The following is a 16298-nucleotide window of genomic DNA, read 5'->3' as shown; positions in this document are numbered from 1 at the left end:
AAATAAATATATATGTCTTTTTACTTAAACAAACCTTTATTTTAGGTATTATTGTTAACACTGTATACGTTTAAGGAGGGTATAACTGTATTTTCTCCAGATTTCCTATTTTTAAAAGCATTGTAATACTTTATAATAATTTATATGCATTGTATTGTTAGGTTTCATAGGAACATAAGTAATTTAGAGACTATAAATATATGTAATTTAGGTATATTTGATAATGAACAAGTTAATTATTGTGAATTAATTGGCTTGTTCATTATCAAAAATACCTTAAATTTATATTTAATGTATAATTTAAATATACCTACTGAAATAAGTGAATGATTGATGATGCTTTACATATTTTTCTATGAAAACACAATTTTCTCACAAGGGAACAAAATCATATTAATAGATAGGACACTTAAATACTATATAATTAATACATATAATTAGTTATTTTATATATATTTTCGGCAGTGTTTCAACCACCATACCATAAAACAGTATATAATTAAACCTAAAAATATTGTATATTAAATTAATCATGGTTCGGATTGTGGACATAGTCTTGTACTTTCATTTGCACTTGGCATATTTTATTTTAATAATACCAACAGAAATATTATCATGTAACGCGTGTAAGCTATTTGAACCACATCTACGTGTTACGAGTGATACGGCTTTATGAGCCCAAAGCGTATGCAACACGCGCCTGGGGTCAGAAGGGTTAAAAACATGGGAGTTTATTTTGAATTTTATTTTCCTCCCTAAATGCGATCCGCCTGAGGCCATTTGCGTTCATTTTATAAATGCTATAAATTTATCGCTTATTTTGGTTTTGAATTAGAACGCTTGAAATCACTCCCCAATCATAACGTATTTAGATTTTAAAATAATTAATTATACTTATGTTGTTATGGATTGTTTTTTATAGTTTATATTTATCAACCGACTGAGAATGCAGGGTTTATTTTAGTTCTATTGTATATGTACATGAACTTATTTTTTTATTCATAAATACACGTCCAGACACTCGATTATATTTATAAATAATTTGTTCGTAGTTGTACTACAAAGAAATTAAATGTTAAATTCATAATTTTTAAGATTCATGCTCAATATAATAATTTATAGCATTTAGTAACTGCGTATTAAAAATAGTGTAATACTTTATTCAAAATTATCGTATATTGTAGTTCCAAGAATGCATCGTCGAGTTACAAAAAGATTAACGGGACAGATTTGCAAGAGTTCTCCGCAACGGTTCTAGCCCGTTGCTAATGTGGTCGATTCTGGGACGTTTTAATTCGAGAGCTCTCGACTGAAGTGGCAGCAATCGAATAGCGAGCTCTAAACTCGATTCTAGACATTTTATTTACATACTGCAGCGGCTGTACTTAGACTGTGATGGCTTAGATAAGGAAATCTCTTATTGTAATTGGTCAGGTTCTTTGCCAAGTATAAGCTTACTGGCTTTGTTCTTCTACAGAGGATATTAGATCTTTATTTTTTATTACTTCTTATTGAACAAGTAAATGTTGTACCACAAAGAAACCGAGAATCAATCCAGACACTATTTATATATCATCAATGAATATTCATAACCATTGTACAAAGTTCAACAAATCAATATTTTTTAAGTCTCGCCTCGAATAGAAACACAAAATATTTAGTCTTATTGAGAAAATTTCATAAACAAGTACGTACCAGTATCATATTATGATATCATGTCATAATGTAGGCATTTATATTTTTATGAGTAAATTCATAAAAAATAATAATAAACACTACTTCCTTAATTAAAAAATCTATAAAGTGACATACAATAACAACTTGCTTTTTTTAATAATTATTTTTTAAGACTATATTCTACAGTAAAAAAATCTAACTTTTAAAATAAATATTTTACGGTATATTCTCATACAGCAGTCTCTACTTATTTGTGACTTTTAATACTTAAATCACTTTGTATGTTTCGAGAGCCATAATTAAATAAAAAAGACTACAATAGTGTTTTTATCACGCGACGGTCCGACAGCAATCGACTTGTAGGTACAAGTATTCGAAGAGGCCTTTTAAAATACATCGCGAAACTTTAAATAGGAAAAAGCGAGTGCAACACGAAGATAGTGAAAAAGAACCAAGCAATTTAAACTTTTACACGAAATGGGAAGGGAGGTCCACATTTTATAAGTTGGCCGCAGAATATTACAAGCAGTAACTTTTTAATTCTCCCCTAGTATTTTCACGCCGAGTAAAACAGTAGAGAAGAATTATGAACATTAACCCAATTTAAAAGTTTTCGCAACGTGTTGTTTGTGAAGTTGGTGTTAAATACTTTATTTACCATGGAATTATGGAATTATATACTGAGCCAAAAATAATTTAGTTGTATGAAAATCGACGGTTATGAAATAACTTCGAAGAAACTTTATTTACCTTTATCTTATGGAGTCGTCAAATTAGCTATGATCATAATATTGAGAATATTAAAATAAAATTAGTAAACCAGCTGTATCTGTAAGTTAGACATTTAGATATTTTATTTGCTTGTTTTTTTTTATAACACAGGGGACAAACGAGCATGCGGCTCACCTGATGGTAAGTGATTACCGCCGCCCATGAGCACCCGCAACACCAGGGGAATTGCAAGTACGTTGTCGGCCTTTTAAAAAGGAATAAGCTCTTTTCTTGAAGGTTTCAATATCGTATCGGTTCGGAAATACCTATATAATGCTGGAAGGTGATTCCACAATGTGGTTGTGCGAGGCAAAAAGTTTCTAGAAAACCGCACTGTGGCAGACCGCCATTCAGCCAGATGATCAGGATGGTATTTCAGTTTCTGGCGGGTGGTACGGTGGTGAAACTCAGCAGCTGGTATTAATCCGAACAATTCCTCAGAACACTCCCCGTGATATATGCGGTAGAAAATTCACAAAGATGCAATATCTCGCCGCAAAGCCAATGGGTCGAGTCTGTCACATAGACGTTGATTACCAATGATTCTGGCTGCTCGGTTCTGAATGCGGTCAAATGGAAGGAGCTGGTATTGTGGTGCTCCCGCCCAGAGATGAGAACAGTATTCCATATGCGGCCGGATCTGCGCCTTGTATAATTGCAAGCGATGGGCCGCCGTGAAATACCGTCTCACTCTACTGAGCACACCAAGCTTTTTTGAGGCTATTTTAGCCTTGTCCTCCAAATGACCGCAAAACTGACCGTCACTGGATATATCAACGCCAAGGACCTCGAGATTTGGCTTCATATCAAGGAGAGAATCTGGTTTTTATTGTTATATTATAACAAGCTTTTTGTGATATTTAGTGTTTGTGTCATTTTAATTGGTCCACAAAAAAGATTCAATCTAATGTTCCTTCGAACCTACGAACTATCGACAACAGTAAAGCCCCCTTTAAACTGTGTTGTATTCAAGAATACTCTCTTTTGTTGTATACACAGTTAGTACGAGTACTAAATACCTATATTTGTTGTACATATATTGTACACAAGCCGCTATTAAACTTGTTCATAAATATAACTTTGAATACATCCAATTACCTGCCTGAGTAGTTTGAAATGGCACAAGTAACTAATGTACTTTACTAGATAAAACAATGCCCTAGCGTATGCAAGCTCAGACAATGCCGCATTTTAATTTTCTACAAGCAGCTTCACAATGGATCGTAATGGGTGTACAGATGAGACGGCATCCCCGTCCCTCGCTTTGTTCACGCTGGCAACACTAAACAATACCTGGCCACGATGAACTTGCATTATCACCAACCTAATGGGTTTTGTCTGTTCGCAAAGGGGTCTAAAATGAAAAGTTGTGTTCTTAATAGAACACCATGACCGATATACATATACGTTTTTCCCACGATATGTTCATAAAATTACACGTAATGAGTATAGTTTTAATTAATTCTATAATATTTTATGTTGTAAGGGTTAAAATAGTACAGGTGTAGATTTAAAATAATAGTTTTGCTAAGTATCTTGCGACTGCAGGTATATCTAGTACTTAGTAGTAGGTGTTTATATTTATCTTTTAATAGATTTATCGAAGAACTATTACGGCTAACTTTAGGCTTATTGTTGCAATGCTTCCTGTGTTCCTACGGTTTAATATTCCACAAAAATAAAAACCAATAGATATCATTACAAATATCTTAGACGATATACAAATGCGTTCTAAGAAGTTTGCTACTCAAATACATTTGAAGTCAAATATCAGATTTTTTTATTTCAGATGAATGAAATTTAGTAGAACACATAGGTAAAATAACTTTTTATGTTAATTCACAGAAGCAAAATGTGAGTTTTAATATATCTATCTATATTATAAGTTTGTATTGGTAGGTGTGTATATTTAGTCGTAGGCAATGTTAAACATTCGAGGATCTTCGGGTTTGTCCAAGGGATTAATGATTTAAGGAAGGGTTGGAAAAGGGTTCTGAGTTAACGGCTAAAGGATCAAAATAAAGGATTAAGCTTGGATATGGGATATCGCAAAAAATGTGATATACCTATTTATAGATAAGAACACATGCACTTTTTTATGTTTTTATCAAAGATTTAATACTGAAAATAAATTTAAATTCAAACCAGCGATAATTCATCATAAATTGAAATATTTATGATAAAAATGGGCATTTATCTATGGGCAGGGACTTCGCTCACTGTTTTATATTATTAGATTTAATATTTGCAATTTCTATGTCTTGTTTTGTTGTAATATAATGTAATTCATATTGTAATATATCATATAGACGTATGAAACTTAACTGGTGTTCCTGTAGAATTTAAAGGTAATCAAATCCATATAAGTTATTTAGTCGTAAATATATTGGAAAGCGAGAAAGTAGGAAGTTCAGTATCTGCTTATTATCAGTCAATTGGCTGGTTCAACTAAATGGGTAACTTTTATCATTGCTTTTAGGTTAAGTACAACGATTATCTGTATCCATTGGTCCCACTTTCACGCCTACCGATTGCGCAAACATTTGATATTGCGTTTTTCCTGCGTTTCGTTTCTGTTTAAAGAAACATTTAGTGATTCATGAGGCACCCGCCTTCGTACGTACTTTGCTTTTTTAGATGTAACCTAAGGTTGTTTAAAGCTTTTACGTTCAGAATACGATGTGAATACTGAATAGTTGAGATTTTTGCTTCGACAACCGGCAAGGACGAATATATTATAGTCATTTTTACAATCCATTTATAACACATGGGAAAAGTATAGGATATACAGAAGTATTTTGATATACAGCATACAATTGAAAATTTTATAATAAATTTAGGTCTTTCTAAATCTAATTTTATCCCTTTACTGGTGTTGTTAATAATATTAATTTAACTTGTTTAATAACTTTCCTCCGACGTTAAACTCATTGAACTAAATGAATCCAAGTGATGGAATACGCCAAAGAAAATATTAAATTAGAATGAAAAGAATGTTATATTTATCTTAACATATTTCGTGAAACATTTCTTTAAGTTAATTTAGTTACAACAGAGTACATTGTGTGTTATCGTGGACTTGAATCCACTTATGTTTAAGAATCGAGGTCCTTGACATTCATCTCCCCACAAAGTTGTCAATGCGTCATCGAAGGCGTGTTTCTGGGAGTTTTATGGTGATAATGACGACGCGCAGTGGCGCTGCGATCTGGCGATGTTTGCGTTGCGTTTTAATTAGTGTTAATGAGAATGTGAGCAGGTATGAGGTGTACGATTGATTTATAGAGCTGCAATACTTGCCAATCTCTTTGCTTTAAGCGTTTAAATGCCAACTGTATGTTGTGTATTCTAGTGTATTTATGTGCCTACTAAAATCGTTTTTTTTATTAAATAATACTTGATATGTTGGTTAAAGATATACAAACTTTAATAATTCATGTTACAAGATAAAGTTTATTGGTATTTAGGTTATTAGGTATTGGTAGTTAGAAATAGGGTTTTTTTTAAAGTAATTGTAGAATATTTTTTTTTTAAAAGTATATAGATTTGAAATAATAAACAAGCTGACCTTCAAAATTTATATAAAATATTAAAATTTTGCTTAATTAATTCATATCAATTTATTGTTTTATATTTTTAGCTGACCGCATGTTGTATTAATTAGATAGCTACATAAATATTTTTTACAAAAGTTCTTTGATAAATATACATAGACATTCGTAGGAGTAAGTAGGTACTATGCATCAAGAATTTACTGTTGTTATACATAAATAAATATTGTATGTAGCGTTAGAAATTTAAATTTCGTATTCAATGTGAATAAAAAAAATGAAGTAGTGTATACAAGAGAGTCCACTTCCCTATTTCTTTTCATATCAATGCCATAAATAACATTAGCCCTCATCGTGCTTGAAATATTTTTAAATATAAAATATCATTTTATAAACATTCTATAATTATTAATTAGCGTTATGCTAGAACGATAACAGAGATTTATTGAAAAAATTAACGATAAATCACAAAGGGCTTCCTCTTTTACGTTTGTTATCGCGCTTAAAAATCCCGGGGGCATGGCACATGATAAAAATATAATAAATCACCATAAAACAAAATTTTACAGTTCCCTTAAAACTAAGATATCGTAACAAACATGATATATTAGTTCAGAATGAATTATTGACAGCAATATATTATATAATTCTTATCTATTTATTTAATCTAGGAACATATAAAAATGCATTTAGTGTCCATTACTATCTAAATGGACTTCATTAATTTTGTTCGAATATTTTAATAATTATTAAAATGTATCTGTGCTGGGAGGTCAGTTAATTTATGTATTACAAACTATGTTGTCAAATGCTAAGAAATTCTCATTATTTATTTGGTGAATGTAGTAATGAAGTCATTCAGATGACTTTTTCCATACCTATTAACTATTATTTATATATATGCAGATCATTTTAATGTGTTTATTAGGAAAGCTTTAGTTTTAAACGTAAAAGTTTTAGTTTTAATATAAGTATAGTGAATTCTATTTTAACTTTCCATTAACTGTCCACTTTGTAAATCTATATAAGTGACTTTTTCTTGATGATTAATCTTTAAGATAATTGTATGAATAATATTTTTGTAGTGTATTGGCAAATCATTAATATATTCAGTTAATTTGATATATAAATGCTTATACTTTAAGTTTTAAATATATTTGTAGGTTTTATTTAAAGCAGATTACAGTTTTATTTATACCTAATGTTGTACAAATAAAACTGTAGTCTGCTTTAAATAAAACCACAATAAATCAGACGAAATAAGAGCAATTACAGTGCTGCTGGAACAGGTCTGTGTAATTTACTCAGTCTAGAAGTAATTAAGGCTTAGTCTACGCAAATTTACGTTCGACACGGTTCAACCTGTCTTTAGCGAGTAGTAATTGCACGTTGTTTTACAGTTTAATGGAATTGAATTAAATACGGCCAAGTTTTACAAACATTATCATTACTAATATATGATTATACGAAGGTTTTGATTTCATGTTAGTGTTGGATAAAATAACAATATATAGCTATTTAAAAAAAACCTTCATAAAAGCTAGGTATTAGTCACTAGGTATAGTACTTTATATTATTGGAAATTAAAATCTGACTGTCTCCCTTTCTTTTCTGTGGTACCTTTTCCCAACTAAATGTGAACATGACAGCACCTAATCAAATTTGATATGATTTATTATGTCATGAAAGTGTAGGCTATTTTTTTATGTAAAATAAACAATCTGAAAGGGTATGAAATAAGAGCTGAAAATTTGTGTAGACGAAGTCGTAGGTAACAGCTAGTATATAAACAAAGTTCTTTAACACCTTTGATAACAACCGTAAAATATTTACAGTTTCCGAAACTTAACACACCATTTCAATATATTATGCATTAACTCGTACTGTAGATTAGATGGATTAAGGTTGCTTTATAGGGGTGTTATGCATAATTATAGTTTTGATAGAAACTTTGGTGTTGGTAAGGACTATTGATTCAACGGGGGGTACATTAGCATGTCGCATAATAACTTAAGCTTACTAATAAACTTTAAGCTGTCTGAAGGAAAAGTGACGACATTTCGCGTGACGACAATGTATAACATGTCAGTACAAAATTAATCTATGGTAGATAGGTATACATTGATACTAACACCTACTCTCAGTCTATGATAATAGAGCTGACATTGCAATACGGTTTACAAATAATTGAGAACTTTTACTTTACTTTAGAATTAGTGAGTATTGTAATAGAATACTTATATAAATGGCTGAAATATTACGCAGGGCAAGTGTTTACGACTTAGCATATATAGATATATAATCTGTATAAAATACCTTGACGATAGTAAATGAATAATCTGGACTAGACTTCGAAATTAACATGTCTAATGAGCACTATAAAGTGTTTTGCACACTTTAGTTATCTAGTATCTTATCATTTCTTTTGAGAAGTTTAATATAATTATCTATAATTACTCAAAGTCAATTAAAAATCAATTAGATTTCATTGTCTCATTCTTCTTTCATGTACTTGATTGACTTACCTAATGGTAAGTAGTGGTAACCCTCGCATCTATTATACATATGAACAGCAGCATAAACATACACTATCCTGTGACCCATGGTATTTTTACGGATAATTAGGAGCACTAATGTTTTACTGTCATAATTATGTACACTGTCATTTCTTACATTGCTATATAAATGACACATTATTTACACAGTTGTATAGAGTTAGTTCGTACCCATATTTTAGTCTCGCTGCAGGCTTTCTTCGTGTGAGCAATCGGGGTGGAAGTAATTGGATTTAGATTGGATCGAATTAGGAATTTTCTTGGTGCCTTTTGTTTTCATGGAAAATTACTTTTTGATGGAACGTACCTATCAAAATCAAATTTGGGCGAGGGCTGATTTTGTTTTCCGCTGCGAGTGGTTACAAAACGAGTTGGGTTTTATTTTATTTTTATTATAGGTTTTTGTTCACAACACAGGAATCCATATCTATTTCTCTATCTGTTTTTGCCTCATCGATAACACCATATTTAGTATATATACAGTATAATGTTTATGTAGATAATCATATCTTTTTATTGTAATATTCCTGTTATAAATGAGTTAAGAATATAGCTTCCAAATATGTGCAACTTGAGTCAGTTTTAAGAGATTGAGCCCTAACTGTATACAATCTTTTGTCATTGTATATACAATCTGAGGTATTTTTATTAGTTTTATTGCAGAATAAAGAATAAATTACTAACCGCTAAAGCTACTCCTACAGCTTAATGGACTTTAAATTTAATCCTAATTTATATTTACTCAAATGAATATTTTTTAATTAAAATAAATAAAATTGACAAGACTACATAACAAATGTACATAACAGATGATTGTATATATTTTGCAGACATAAAATAAATAAATAATTTATTATAAAGTTGAATCAATAAATATGTCTTACGTAAAGTGCAATACGTTGACTAGATTTTAGTTTAATATTGTTGATGCTAACATAAAAAATAGTATTAAACTTCGTAAGTAAAATACTTCTCAAACGGAATTGTTATTTGGAGATTCTCGTTGGAAACGTCATGTCTGTAGTTGTTTATGATTGCAATACGTAGACGACAAATATTATTTTATTATCAGTCTGAATTTTGAAATTCCAACATTAATTTTATAACCAGCTAATATAAACTTTGGTAGAACTTTGACAACTGAGGTTGTTTTATGTATATACCAAAGACTCTCTTTTAGATATTGGACATAAATATGGCCATACTTAAGCATTTATGTATGCTATATCAAATTTATATTCCCACAATATATTTTTGAGCATTCTTGACGACTCTTACTCTCTTACCATACTACACTTTTTTCTGTTACGTTTACACAAATCTTAGATATAAACTACAATAAAAGCCTGACTCATCAACACCTAACCTAAATGATTATTTGCCTTGACCGAGAAAGCTGATTTATTTCAGTTATTGTTTTTAAAACATTGTCAAGCAATAACGACGAATATTTCGAAATTAAATTACTAAAGTTTGTTATGGGGAAACAATATAAAATTAAACATTGTGACTTGATACTTCATAATAGCACTACTACAAACAAATATGTACTATGTATTTTATGATTTTTCGTAAAACAATCCAAAATGGGATAATTAACGAGAGTGAAGCCACGGGTAAAAGCAAGTATTATAATAAAATAAAGAAGCCAATATTCCTGAACATATCACACAGTCAATCGAACTCTCTCCAATATTTATAATGTTTGCTTATAAGAAACACCGCCTGTCTTCTTGTGTCTATGTGCTCAGAATAAATATTGTTTATAGTATGATAGAATATGTGTATTTGATTTGCGAATTTGCCGGAGAGTGGTAAGCCTCGAGGCGGGTGCATTACCGACGCTAGTTCATGTTTTATTTATTCGTCTGCGTCTACTGCGGGAAAGTGGTTGCATTAGTACCGAATATTCAGTTTTGCCGTTTGCTTGTTTTACTAGTAGGTATTATTATTATCCAGATTGTTAATTCAGAGGTACATATATTTTATTTCTAAAAGGAATTTAAGAAAATTTGAACGATAATTCGATAAAAGCAGATAAAGCGGTATTCAACACAACTATATCGTTTTATGCTGACGGCCTAAGTGGTGGTAAGAGGCAATCACTGTATATATAGGTACATATACAACATCAAGGACATCATATCATTATGTATCACCCTTGGTAGCCTTGGTACACCTAATATGAAGCCACTCAACAGGATTAAGATGTAAGTTGTAAATAAATAAGGCAATACAGACAACTTTGTATAAATTCTTATTAATATGTTTGCATTTTCAAAATTAACACCGTTAATAAATCTAATTACTCACACCATCACATCACGTTGAATTCTAATATGATTGTAGACGTGTGCATGTCATTTCACCACTATGACAAGAGTTGACAAGCCTCCATTAATTATACAATTCGCGGCAACAATTGTCTATGTTTATGTAGCATAATCATATGAATACAAAATTAAATAAAAATTTATCTGTCTGTCTTTCTGTTTATGACCTTTTAACGCTTGAAATATTGACTCAATTGAGATTTTTGTATTGAACTTTCCAGATTAACTTTTCATTATTTATTTTCAGCTACCGACAAAATGAATAACATAAACCATATAGTCTAGTCATACATAAAAAATTAGGCCGAATTATTGCTGAAAGCAATATTTTCATGACATTCATAGAGTAATCATAGATATCTAGTTTTCAGACGGTAATATGCATTTTAAATTGCATTAACATAATCAAATTCTCTTGCTCAATTGAATTCTGACCACCGAATTAATTAAGGCAGAAATAACAAAATGTTAATGCAAACCACCATCGGACATGAAATTAAATTATTTATGCATTAAGCCAATACGATAAAATTATAATGAGCGCGTGCTTTTTGATCCTCGGATAAATGAAAAGGCACAGGGCGCCCCGCTGAACTATGCAATGATATAGACTTTTCTGGAAGTTTCCTAATATTATTTGGTGATAAAAAAATGCTTATCTATTATTTAGTGGTAAGTTTAATATATGGTGTCGTTACTTAATATATTCTAATATTTCAGTTGAATATTAAAAAAATCAATGGATATTTCACAATACCTAAAGTACTACAAATGGTAATTAAATATATTTCCGTTTTTTACCCTTGTTTAAAAATTTTCCATCAGATGCTACTCGTTTGCCAAAAAAGATAGGTTATGATAAGATATTGACTAATTATAATGAGTCAATTAATCCTCAGTCAGATATTAATCGTGTACAGCTTTATATTCAATAATACTGTAATGTACTGTATTATAAATAAAATAATAAAGATAATCTATTTTATTGTCAGTTCGTATTCCTTATAAAATATGGGTATAAATAAAACATAACATAACTCTGTGATTAATCTCAATTTATTGGGTCAACTTAGCGTCTTTATATCTACGTTGCGTCTGTCTCCGGGACGTCCCGGCCACAGGCTTAAACTAATTAGGGCCCCCACACAGTGTCAATGTTGACACGGGGTTCAGTTTAATGCGTGTGTCTCCATTAGTTCGCCGGGCTCGTCCACCCTTAGTTTAAACACCTCGTGTGCTGTGACAACTCGCCAAAATTGATTTGTGTCCGTTTGATCATTGTGAGTTAAGGCTAAGGCAATCTACTTTGTTAGGGGGGCGAGTTTTATCTTGTTATTTCCTGGTGTTTCTTTTCAAGGGGATATAATGTTTGTTTCTTTAGTTTACTCAATCGAAGGGGCTTAACGAATTGTTACGTACGACTGACATTTCGCTGTTTGTTCTCGTTTATAAAGAAAAAACATAAATAACAAAAGTAATGAGATGAATATGATAACAACAGGAGTGTATTTACGAATTACTAGTATATTAATATGTAACATTGTTATGATGGTTTATATTGACTAAATAATTTATATTATATCTTCTGTTTATTATATTTATTGTGATGAATTTCAGGCTCCATTGTGAGATGCAGTGAACTAATTACTTAAACAACCAAGATTTATAACAGAACCTAAATAAATCACACATTCGTCTTCACCCTCTGACTTCATTATCAGACTAATATAACGTTATTATAAAATTAAATATAAATTTACGTTGGTACGCCAGGTGTCAACTCTATCTATTGTTATCTCTATAAATAAATATAATTATTATTACATGACTTAAGGAAACACATACGATACGAGGCAATTAAACTATGATTTAGTGAAAATATTTTATTACTCAACGGTGTTTATACATTTTATATATTAATTAGGTGTAAAAGAGATATATTACAGTAAATTTCATAATAAAAGTTTATGGCTGTTTTCTTCTGTATTTAGCTGTTTTGACTAAATATCAGTACGAGGTAGTTAAGACCTTCTCCGCGTTCGCTTTGGAAATGTAGAGTGACAGAGGTCGTGCCCACTCCTCCTTCCTTCACGGTAACCTCTGCCTGCGTCCGAGAGAGATCACGTGCGATGATACCCTGAAAAAAAGTGATTGTTTTAATCTAACTTTATGATATGGTAGGTGGAAGTAATAGTGTAACAACGATATCCATGTTAATATAACACTAACTGCGTCTACGTTAATTTTTCACTCCATTCTAGCCGAGAGATCGAAATTACGACAGCCTGAGCCGTAGCTTTTTTAATGGTTAAAATGTAATAGTGTACATAGTGCAGTGCATGGTTTACGCTGGCTGGGAATGAGTGGAGGATTATACGAACCCTTAGAGTTGCTCTCAGGCTAAAGTTGCATATGTCAGGAAGTATTTAACCACTTCATAAGTTCTTCCGTGAGTTTGTAATGCCCTCTGCACTAGCCTTTCCTCTGCCTGCCTCTCTCCCTAGCCCTCATTTTTTCCGGTGAAGCTGTAAAGGCAAGCGACGGCCAACAGCATTACAAATCTACTATCATAATTCGCCTCATTTCTTACTCACGTATTCTTCAACATCACCTCAACATTTAATATGTTTAGGCCACCGCCTAAACATATAAGTGTATATACTGTCTATTTGAATGATTTCTATACCAGAATGTAAATTTGTTTCATCATTTCATTCATCCGCTATTTATTATAGGCACATACTTACCTATGGATAAAACAATTGAAAATCGATAACGTCAATCACTATGTTCCAACTTTCCGAAAGTTGCGTTATACCCATCCCACGCAAAAACATAACATCGGTTCGAGTCGATTTATGTTAATACTAAAACGCTATATTGAAATTAGGTACTTCTAATCTCGAGACGTCTTGCGTAGTTGCATATTGACGTAGGTAGATGTCTAATTATTTAACTATGTTAGTACCTACGCGTGTCGATGACTCGCGAAATATGGTATCTATCCATCCATTTACTTAATCTTAATTCCGAGATGTCTATTTTATACAGTAACAAATAACAAGTAATTTACAAGTTCTTCTTCTTTTCACAGGTTTACTTTTTTCTTTGTTACATTTAGGCATATTTTCACACAATTACGTATGTTTCCTGTTTTTGTATCAACATACAAAATAATACATGTATTATAACTGCTTTTATTCCCAGTATGTTGTACTGGCAGTAGTTAGAGTAAAGCACTAAACATAAGTACAAGAGAAGGACATCTCAAAATAAAACCCTGTATAAAATCGGCAGGTCACCGTCATAATAGAACGCTAAAATCTTCTCGTATGAGGCACAGTTGGACCATATCCCTTATGGTCCAACTTGTCATAATGATTTTAGATCTGTACGAGTATGTACATAGTATAGTCTGTACATTACCCTATTCGTGACATAAATTTTGTTTGTTTTTATGGTACAATTAATTTAATTAGTTGTCCCATAGTGATCGAAATTTGACTATAATTCATTTAAATTATAAGTTTCCATTGTCAAAGACTATATATACTTCTACAATGACAGGCACTGATAGTTGTATATGCAATAAAATAACAAAAGAGGTTATATACGTGTGTGTCAAATAGGTGGTAGTGTGTGTAAGGATTTTTTTATTCATTTAATGTATATTTCATGCGTAATTGAAAATAAATTATAAGCGTTCTGCTCTCTTTCTATGTACAAACTATAAGTGTGCGTAATTTTATACTCCGTCTGCATAATTTTCGTAAAGAGGTTTGAAGTTTAGCTTCACATATGATGTAATGATTACTTAATCAATTATTTTCTACAACGTTTTGGAATACTTAGTTTGTAATTATTAGTTCACCCGTAAGTATTAGCTGTATGTATATTGTTAACATTTTCCTGCTCACCTTAATAATTCTTTGCTTCGGATCAACATAAGTGTAGTCTTTATCTCGTTTGAACAAAGGTATCCCTCGATAAACAACTTTCTCAGTCGATATCAGCAAATTATTAACTCTCGTGCCGTCAACGAAGTCTTTTGTCCTACATAATGTCACACACAATATTAAGAAACACAATACAAATATTAATTGCTTCATTTCAACACTTTTTGTCACAAAACATTTTAACGTGGTGAAGCTAGTGCAGATATTTATTTACTGACTTCATACTGAGTCATACAACTAACATAGTTCATAAGGCCGTGAATTTATCAACGCTAAACACGTTTTAACCTTCTGTATAGGGAATATAAATATACATGTACGTATGAGTTAATTTATTATAAAATGTTTTTATTAGTATTAATACATGTCATATGTTTTTATACTAATAAAAACATTTTATATTTTATATAATGAAGTTTTAGAGATAAGTAAGACAATGTAGATTATATTTCCTAAAATATTTACTTACAATTATTTATAAATATTGTATAAATAATGCACTAAAACTTTAACAGTCTAGGTAACTGATTGCTACACTACTGCATCTACACCAGACGTTTCAGTTTTACGAGTGTAATGCAAAATTATCTGACTGTTTATTCAATCAAAAACGAACATTTTGTAAATAGACAACAAAGATATCATATGCCATGCTCAGAATGACAAATATACCATGCTTTATAACTTTTTAACTACTTTCTATATGCGCTGTCACTGTTACCAATGTAACTCCACGAGTCTACGACATTCTTTGTTGAAAGTGTGTCTGAAGTATGCAAAAGCTCATTCATGCAAATAGGCTCATAAACGATTCTTCTAAAATTACGAAGCACAATGCGTTGGCACAGTTAGGTTTAATTTACTACCGACGTTACAACAACGCAATGCACTTTGAAATGACAGCGTAATAGAACTTGTCTTTCATGACATTTTCGCGCATTGGTGATGTATTTAGATATGTTAGTTAGTGAGGGTTACCACTATTTTTTAATACTAATATGAGTTCCTATTTTATTGTGTATATTCGTACGTATGTCGGTTTGCGGCTCTTAAAAGAATAAATCTATTTTGATGCGGTTTCTTTTGTTTAAAACAATACAATTTAGAAAGATCTGGGTATGCGTTTCAAGGGCATAAGTTTTTTATGTCTTAAAGTTTATCATTTGAAATTTTATACTTTATTGCCTATATTTGTTGTTGTTGTTAGCTTAATGTTACAGTATCAGGTAATCAAATTATTAAAGATTAATTGACTTATTTATAAGTGGCATATATTATTACCTGTATAGTGTAATTCAGAATTTAAAAGGATAATTCTGTTATCTGATGACAACCCTGCTTCTGGGTGTTATTTCAGACTCATCGAGCCACGTCACTTGCTTTGATCTTCCCTCGACTTTTTGCCGAGAACTTGTTTAATGTGACGACAAATAACTCAAACAGGAACGCGGGATT

The 16298-nt window shown here is 31.2% G+C and overlaps 1 protein-coding gene across 1 annotated transcript; it reads right to left on the bottom strand.

Moving 5' to 3' along the window:
* Window positions 1–12780: 12780 nt before the first annotated feature.
* LOC131852043 (uncharacterized) lies at window positions 12781–15066 on the bottom strand. Its single transcript, XM_059202623.1, has 2 exons — window positions 14805–15066; window positions 12781–13024 (listed from the first exon to the last, which is right to left on the bottom strand). Exons 1-2 carry the CDS (start codon window positions 14994–14996, stop codon window positions 12875–12877), a joined length of 342 nt encoding a protein of 113 aa, XP_059058606.1. The 5' UTR covers window positions 14997–15066; the 3' UTR covers window positions 12781–12874.
* Between the last annotated feature and the right edge of the window lie 1232 nt (window positions 15067–16298).

Source organism: Achroia grisella, unplaced genomic scaffold (assembly GCF_030625045.1).
Source record: "Achroia grisella isolate CSIRO2021 unplaced genomic scaffold, CSIRO_AGI_Agris_v1 utg821, whole genome shotgun sequence".
NCBI lineage: Eukaryota > Metazoa > Arthropoda > Insecta > Lepidoptera > Pyralidae > Achroia > Achroia grisella.
This window is presented reverse-complemented; position numbering and strand designations above follow the sequence as displayed.

Excerpts from the sequence above, each read along its gene's own strand:
- LOC131852043 (XM_059202623.1), bottom strand. The coding sequence starts at position 14,996 with ATGAAGCAATTAATATTTGTATTGTGTTTCTTAATATTGTGTGTGACA. Across the intron at positions 13,025-14,804 it reads CGAAGCAAAGAATTATTAAG|GGTATCATCGCACGTGATCT; the intron begins GTGAGCAGGAAA and ends ACTTTTTTTCAG.